General features: G+C 43.9%; 1 protein-coding gene across 2 annotated transcripts in view; it reads right to left on the reverse strand.

Annotated features, from left to right (window-relative positions):
• Positions 1-551: 551 nt before the first annotated feature.
• The window catches only part of TCP11 (t-complex 11, testis-specific), a 19487-nt gene continuing 11201 nt past the window's right edge, over positions 552-8837 (reverse strand). For both annotated transcript variants that reach the window (XM_004673410.2, XM_004673409.2), the window contains exons 4-9: positions 5403-5623; positions 4590-4726; positions 4101-4318; positions 3816-3997; positions 1550-1713; positions 552-869 (exon numbers count right to left, since the gene is read on the reverse strand). In XM_004673410.2, the coding sequence (XP_004673467.1) occupies positions 637-869; positions 1550-1713; positions 3816-3997; positions 4101-4318; positions 4590-4726; positions 5403-5623 (1155 nt within the window). In that variant the 3' untranslated portion in view covers positions 552-636. The remainder of the gene's footprint in view (positions 870-1549; positions 1714-3815; positions 3998-4100; positions 4319-4589; positions 4727-5402; positions 5624-8837) is intronic.

Raw genomic sequence — 8837 nt, forward strand, 5'->3', positions numbered from 1 at the left:
CTAGTCGTCAGGCAACGTCAGTTTTCATCCAGTCCTAGTTTGCACAATGCTTTTGACCCTGCAAACAGAAGAGGAAGTTGAGATTTTTATTCAATTTTTGTTTGTGTCCTTTGAAACCTTCTTATTTGGTTGGAAATAAGGTTGTTAATGGGAATGAGGTTTCTTTCAACCATACTTAATCCTGAGCTGAACTGGACAACACATAAATCTAACTTCCAGAAAAGCCCTTATTTACATTCATGTTGTGGGTAACTCCAGAGTTCTCCAAGACCCAGAAAAATGATTTCCCCTTAGAGCGCCTGGTATCTTGGCTTCTCCATTCTGTATACAGAAGGGAGCAGCTAAGGTGAAGGAAAAACTGGGGGCTGTTGGCATCTGAGCTACTTGAGGCCAGGAGTACAGGCGCTGGCCTCAGCTGTAGTACAGAGGAGTGGACATTTGCTTGCATTTTCAAAGTTTATTAATGAATGAGTTTGGGCCACTTGGTATTTAGATGCTTGATAACTACAGCTATGGTCAGCTGGCTGCAGGAGGGGACCACGGCTGGCACCTCTGCTGGTCGCTGGTGATGTCATCCCAGGAAGATGATGGGTTGTTCTCCTGGGTCCAAGATGCCAGGGCCCAGAGCTGGTGTTATCATAGACACTCCACTTTTGTTTCTAGGGCCTGGGCTGGGCCGATGAGTTTTTTTATGATCTCAGTGTAGTACGGGCCAAACACCTGCTGATTGTGATGCGTGAGGTTGACAAACTTTTGACCCAGTTCTGCCAGTTCAGCCTCAATGACAGTAAGGCCCCCGGGGAGGTCCAGTAGAGATCGTTGCACGCCAAGCACCAAACAGCATTTGAGAAACAAATGGATCCGCTGATCTGTGAACAGGAAAAGGCAATGAGAAGGCGTCCGGGGAGAAGGCCCGCCCTTGTGTCCCAGTCACCTCAGTTCTCAGAGACACTGAGACACTACCCTGCCCCTCACCGAGAGATCAGGGGGTCTGTGTCATCTGGGAAGGGGACTGCTGGCCAGCTCCAAAGGACAAAACAAAAGTAAACAACTAGTGGCCTAGTAAGTTTCTGACCATTCAGCAGATGACTTAATAAGATGCTCAGGAGTGTGTGACCTGACAGAGGCTCTCAGACTAGTCTCTCAATGGCAGTGGGGGGCAAGGGCACGCCCTCCAAATCCCCTCCAGTCCAAGCAAGTTGGGGAGTCCCTGCTCGGGGGCAATTCTCCAGCCTAGTCAGCACCAGCTTCTTGTGGCAGAGTGGACATTCCGCGCCTTGGACCCTGACCCAGGAGGCCAGGGACAACTTCACCAGGTTGGCTGGACAGCACCACATCCGGAAGGCATGAGTTTTTTAATACAGATACTCCTCAGGATCATAGAATCAGTCTTTAAACTTACAAGGTTATTATTTTCAACCCAGTTTTTAAGAAAACCTAAAGCTTAGTGACTTGCCCAGCTCTCATGCCTTTCACTGCTAAATAGCTCAGCGGTGAACTCCCAGGCTGGGGCTGCCTGCCTGCGCTCTCACCCCACACGCCTGCTCACCGATGACGCTGCGGACACAGTTCTCTTTCTTGGCAATGTTCTGGAGCTGCCCGGTCAGAGCCGCCGCGTTGTCACTGCTCAGGGCAGTCAGGCCCATGTTCTTGAGGCTTCGATGGATTTCCTGAGACACCTGTTCACTCACAGTCTGCATAGCCTCCTCAGGCCTAAACCGTGAAGGAGAGTAAGCTGTCAGCCCCCAGGGCATTAGCGCAGGTGCAGTGCTCAGGACCTACTAAAGGGAGGGCCCAGCAGCTTCACCGGAAGCCTCCAGATAGCAACCATCCTCTCTCTGGCCATGACTGATTTTTAGAATAGAAACAACTATAGGACAAACTATAAAATCAATTCTGGATACACTGAGCTCTGCCCTTGGATCCACTCAGAGTATCCTTTCACTTCATAGGCTTTAGATGTATCTGCACAGATGTAGCTATTATGCATTTTTAAAAGATTTATATAATTTATTTATGCATATAAGAGCTGGGGTGAAGGCCAGAGATGCAGGGGGGAGTGGGGTGTGTGTGTGTTGAGAGGATTCACCAGAGACAGAGTGGGGAGCAGAACAGGCAGATGGACTGAAACACAATGCTGATGGGAGCAGTGGGCGGATCAGGAGAGGTCTGCTGTGCCATGTGGGTCAGCTCCCAGGCCGGGGATTGACCTCGTGCTGCAGTGGCTGCGGACAGCTTCATAGTGATGAGACTTAACCCCGGAGTCACCAGGGAGGCCTATTATGCATTTTTAAAACTTTCTTAAACAGGCCCTCCCTGGTGGCACAGCTGGTTAAAGCACTGCACTAAGAAGCTTATGCTACTTCTGCCTGAGCTTGATCCCCGCCTGCCCCTGAGGAGATCCACAGGGCGCGGCAGACCTCTCCTGACCCGCCCGCTGCTCCCCTCAGCAGTGTACTTCGTCCATCTGCCTGTTCTGCTCCCCACTCTGTCCCTGGTGAATTCTCTCCACATCTCTGGCCTGTACCCTAGTTCTGTATGAATAAATAAATCTTAAAAAAACAAAACAAAACAAAACTTTCTTAAACATTCATCACAACCATCTGTCCTACCCTCAGCATTTACACTAGCAACTCCGGCCTTCCGGGTCCTCCTTCTGTGTGCCACCCTGTGCTCAGTGGAGTGTTGAATCACTATTATTGATGGTGATACTGTGATTTCTGAGAAAACTCTGAATGACCAAAATATGTATTGGCATAAGATATATATTTTTCTGATACATTATTTGTTCCTCATCGACAGTTCTGGATCCACAGCACCCCCTAAAAGTTTGGAATTTCCTAAGTATTTAGAGTAGTAAGTGTCTTTTGCTAAATTAGTGAGGTGATTTTTGGACAGGGCTGAGAATGGCACTGATTACCAGGGAAACCAACCAGAACAGGGGCTTGGAACTGCCAGTCCTACCCTCCCTGACTTCTGGGGAGGCAAGCGCTGAAGGTTGTGTTCAATTGCCAAATGAACTCATAGTCTGGTCAGTTGTGTCTCATGAAGTCTCCACAAAAGCCCAAAAGAAGCCCAGAGAGCTTCCAGCTGGTGAACATGTGCAGAAGTGGAGGACAGCGGCACTCTGGAGAGGTCGCTCCCTTCTCCTTAGCATCTCCTCCATCCAGCGGTCTCTTGAGTTATTTGGAATATGTAAATCAGCCATCTGGTGAGTCAATGGCGTCCAGGGTTCTACAGGCCATTCTAGCAAACGAACTGAACTTGAGGCGGTGCTATCTTGGGAACCTCTGATTTCCAGACAGCTGGCCAGCGCACAGATAATACTTTAGGCTTGTGACGGGCACCTGAGGTCTGAGGGGCATGCTGGGGGCCTCTGACCTTTAGTCAGCCGGCAGACGGAACCTTGGCCCTGGGCATACAGTCAGCATCACTTGGCATGAAGGAGCCCTTAAGCCTGTGGGGCCTGACAGGCTCTCTGGGCAGAACTGAGTTGGACTCCTGCTTGCGTCTGAGAATTGGTCATCACGTGGCTATACTAAGACCAGCTGGCTGTCACTTCCTTAGCTAGGTAAGGACTCCTTTGGAGCCAATAAGGCAATAACTAATTCGGTATGACATGATCCACACTGCTCTTTCTTTTAGAAGTTGTATTTTTCTTTGCCATGGGCCTCAAGACCACTGTGGGAAGACAACCATCCTTGTGGATGGCGCCCAAGGGCCTCATGTGGTTTCTAGTAGAAAAGCAAGCAACACCCTTTGTCCTCATACCACATGACATCCTCTACTCTTAAAAAAAAATGTATGCAGCTCACCTGGAGTTAAACTCCTCTGTCAGGCCTTTGGTTATCCGTTTCAGCTTATCCAGAAACTGAGGTGAGCCAAACAGAACATTGCCAGAGAAACTACTGGCCACTAGCAAGACGGAAGCTAGGATGGTTAATTGCTGTAACTGGGATTTCAGCTCCTGCAGCCGAGTTCTGTCCATCAACAGAGTCTGGGAAAAAAGAAAGAGCAGGCTGTCAGAAGAGCAGGGTCCTCATGGAAGTATTAAGTAAGGGGAGATTGTGTGAAGGGAAGCCTGCCCCACACTCTCCTACCTCAGGGAACTCTTCATTTTCAGGATCCCAGAGCAGGAGGTTCAGGAAGCCCTGGGACAGCACCATCGTAGGGCTGAGGGGCTCTGGGCTATTAATTGTCTCACTCGGAGTAGCGCCTGTAACATTGGAGGAGTCAGGAGTGTCGGGGCAAGTCGGAGGCAGCGTAGTGAGGTCTGCTGCTGCTTGGGTCAGCCATTTGGTGGTGTGATCAAGGAGGCCTGTGACAGAACAGAGTGAATAAGCATTTTCAACATCTGTATCCCTAAGCCTCAAGACTAACTAACATTCTTTAAGATGTATTCCTGATCATCAAATAAATGCTTTCCGGAGAAGAGAGAATCTTTTTGTCTTAGGTAACTTCCTTCTTCCACCTCCTACCAAGGAAGAAAGTTTCCAATCTTAAAAGAAGGCAGAGTACTCTCTCACATCCTAAAAATTCAGGCTCAAGATCACATTGCCCCACTCCTGCCCCTCAGGTTATATACATACTAGGTTGCTTGTTGAGGCGTTCCTGGAATTTAGCCCGTTCATGCTGGATGGAATGTTCCTGCAGTTGGGGTTGAAGGCTTTGAATAGTGTAATTCACCATGTCCATTTTCATCTGGCCCAGAACTTGGAAGATCCCTCTGATGCAGGAGGAAAGGAAACCTAGTGAGATTTCCTACATAGGAACCACTAAATCACTGTATCCTAAAGTGAGGAGTGGCTTTAAACTGAATTTAGTTCTGCTACTTAATTTATAAAAAATGACATATGGCACAGGCCTGAAGGCCCCAAGTATGTGAGTGCAGAGCAGAATTAGGCAACAGGGAAGTTTCTGGATCCTAGATCTATTTATACACTGGTCATTCTGTTCTCTCCTAACAGGGGTGGTCAGAATAAAGAAAGACACTAACATGTTGACAGTTACCTCTGCAAAGTGGGATTATAGGTGATGCTATTAAAACTTTCTGGGTCTTGGTTTCCACAGCGATGAAATAGGGATAAACTCCCAATCCCATCACACTGTGTGAACTGTGAAACAAAAATCTAGGAAAAAGAGGCTTGAACGGATTGGAAGAAAGAATAATATGTTCTAATGTCTTAAGGTAGGATGTTATACAGAGGGCCCAGTTAACCTAGGGATAACCAAAGAGGCCTGGAAGGTCGTCACTGGTGAGAAAAGCTAATAAATCAAAGAGGAGAAATGAGGTGTTTGTGGGGATGTTAGCAGGAGAGAACCAGCCAAGACAGTGTCTGGCCCAGCTTTTCTTGGCCCAGAGGCTGAGGCAGGTTTCAGGAGAGAGTAAACACGTTTCATACCGCAGTAACCGAACAGAGTCTGTAATGTTCTCCAGTTTCTGTACTGCTTCATCTCGAACTGGTGCACAGAGTAAAGTCATCATGTTGAGAATATACTGAGAGAGATGAGCAACATTCAGTGTTCCATTTTCTGCTTCCTGCTTGAGGAGGTCCACACCCAGTGCTTCTTCAATGTCACTCCTCAGGCGGTTCTGGCGTGGTAGCAGCAGTGACACCAAGACCTACCCAGGAGGAAAGTGACTAAAGGAGGTGCATCTGCTTAGTGCCCCAAGCTTTCTCTAACAAACTTTGGTTACAGATGCCTTTAACCAAAGAGATCCCAGCCGTCTTTAAAATCAAGAATTCAAAATGGCCATTTTAATCTTTCTTTAGGGTCAACGATAGCTCAGTCTTACAGGGTTAATTTTAGAAATGATATAGCATTTTCAGGCCTTCCCTGGTGGCAGATTAAAGCACAGCACTACAAAGCTAGCACAGACTCGACCCCCAGGCGGGAGGTTGGGGGTGACCCACATGGCGCAGCAGACCTCTCCTGCCTCACTCTCTGCTCCCCTCAGCATTGTACTTCATCAGTCTGCCTGTTCTGCTCCCCACTCTGTCTCTGGTGAATCCTCTCACCGCCCCTGCACCTCTGGCCTGTACCCCAGTTCTGTTTACATAAATAAATCAATCTTTAAAAAAAGAAATTATATATAATTTTCTAGGAAGAAGGAATTAGGAGATGACTAAAATCAGAATATGATAAAAAAAGAAATGTAAGGTACAACAAACAAAATTTACACCATCAATGGCAATGAGCCATTAAAAAAAACAACAACAGAAAGTCAATAAGGAAACACTGACCTTAATTGGCATCATTGACCAGAGAGATTTAATAGAGATGTATAGAACATCCCATCCAAATGTAACAAAATACACATTCTTCTCAAGTATACAGGTATGTTTCCAGAAGAGATCATGTGCTACATCACAAAACAAGTTTTAACAAATTTAAGAGGGCTGAAATCAGATCCAGTACCCTTTCCACAATGGAAAAGTTACCATAATGGTATGAAATAAAAAATCGGTTACATACAAAAAAAAAGGACAAACTGGAATGTTCACAAATCTGTGGAGATTAAACAACATGCTACTAAGCAACCAATGGATCAAAGAAGATATCAAAAGAGAATAAAAAAATACCTGAGGCGAACATGAAAACATGACACATCAAAATTTATGGTGTACAGTGAAAACAGTTTTAAGAGGGATGTTTGTAGTGGTAATAAATGAAATAAGAAAAGACTCAAGCAACTTAACTTTATAACTCAAGGAGCCAGAAAAACAACAACAACAAAAAAAATGAAGTGCAAAGTAAAAAGGAGAAAAAATGTAAAGATCAGGAAAAATAAACGAAATGGAGACTAAAAAGATAGAAAAGATTAATGAAAAAAAATGCTCTTTTAAAAAGGATAAATTGATAAAACTTTAGCAGGCCCTCCCTGGTGGTGCAACAGGTTAAAGCTCAGTACCATTTAGCTCACTGCAGCCACTTCACCACGAATTCCATCCCTAGCCAGGGGGTGTGACCCACATGGTACGGCAGACCTCTCCTGACCCACCTACTGCTCCCCTCAGCAGTGTACTTCGTCAATCTGCCTGTTCTGTTCCCCACTCTGTGTCTGGTGAACCCTCTTACTGCCCCTGCACCTCTGGCCTGTACCCCAATTCTGTATGCATAAATAAATAAATCCTAAAAAAAAAAACTTTAGCTAGAAAAAATAGAGGCCTCAAAATCAGAAGTATAAAAGGAGACCTTACAACTGATACCACATATACACCAACAAATTGGATAATCTAGAAGAATTGGATAAATTCCTAGATACACAGACCCTACCAAGAATCAGAATTGGAAACTCTGAATACTCACTCCCAACAAAATAAAGTCCAGGACTAGAGAGTTTCACTGGCAAATTCTACAAAATATTTAAAGAAGAATTAATATTAGTCCTTCACAAACTTTTTCAAAAAAAGAAAGAAAAAACAGGAGGAAATTTTTCTATATTAATTTCATTAGGGACAACATTCCCCTAGATTTGACCTGACAAATAAACCATAAGAACTGCAGATTACATACCAATATCCTAATTAATGTAGATATCAAAAGCCTCAACAAAATATTAATAAGCCTAAATCAAAATATGTTAAAAGGATCACACACTATGAACAAGTGAGACTTATTCCAGAGTTACAAGAATGACTTAGCATACATGACTTATCAATGTGATGTGCCAAATTAACAAAATAAGGGACAAAAATCATACAATCACCTCAACAGATACATATAAAAAGTATTTAACAAAATTCAACATCTGTTTATAATTAAAAAACTCTCAACAAAGTGTTTATAGAGGGACTGTACCTCAACATAGGGAAGGTTATATGACAAGACTACTGCAAATGTCATATGAAAAGGAACAAGTTAGGACAGAAATACACACACTCTCATGACTTTTATATTCAACATAGTATAGTCAGAGTTAAGCAAGAAAGATAAATAAAAGGCATTTAAGTTGGAAAAGAAGTAAAATTGTCTTTGTCTCTGTCTCTGATCTCTTACTTATAGAAAATTCTAAAGACACCATCCAAAAACTTTGTACTAAGAAGTGAATTCTGTAAAGTTGTAATATACAAAATCAATATATAAAAATAATTAGCATTTATATACATTAATAATGAATTATAGAAAGAGAAGTTAGGAAAATGACCCACTCACAACTCCTTTAAACCAAGGAACTGAAAGGCTTGCATACTGAAAAGAATAAGACAGTGGAAAATATTGAAGATGACACAAATACATGGAAAGATAGTCTATGCACATGGATTTTTTGAATTAATATTGTTTAAGTGTTTGTGTTTATACTACCCAAAGCAATCTACAGATTCAGTGTAATCCTTATCAAAATCCCAATGGCATTTTTCACAGAAATGTACAAACAATCCTAAAATTTGTATGAAATCACAAGGCACTAATTAGCCAAAACAAGCTTGAGAAAGAGCAGCTAGGCACATAATATTCCCTTGTTCAAACTAGTCACAAAGCTCCAGTAATCAAAGCACCATAGTACTGGTACAAAAGCAGACACACAGGTCAATGGAACAGAACAAAAAGCCCAGAAATAAACCCACACCTGTCTGGTCAATTAATTTAGAACAAAGGAGCAAAGTATATATAGATGAGGAAAGAATAGTCTCATCAATAAATGGTGCTGGGAAAACCAGACAGTCACATGCAAAAGAATGAAACTAGACCATTCTCTTCCACCATACACAAAACTTAAGATGCGCCTTCCCTGGTGGCACAGCGGGTTAAAGCACAGCACTAAGAAGCTTAAGCCACTTCCGAAAGAGTTCGATCCCCGCCTGCCCCGGAGGAGATCCATCCACATGGCAGGG

The sequence above is a fragment of the Condylura cristata genome, unplaced genomic scaffold (assembly GCF_000260355.1).
Source record: "Condylura cristata isolate star-nosed mole 26May11 unplaced genomic scaffold, ConCri1.0 scaffold00001, whole genome shotgun sequence".
Lineage (NCBI taxonomy): Eukaryota > Metazoa > Chordata > Mammalia > Eulipotyphla > Talpidae > Condylura > Condylura cristata.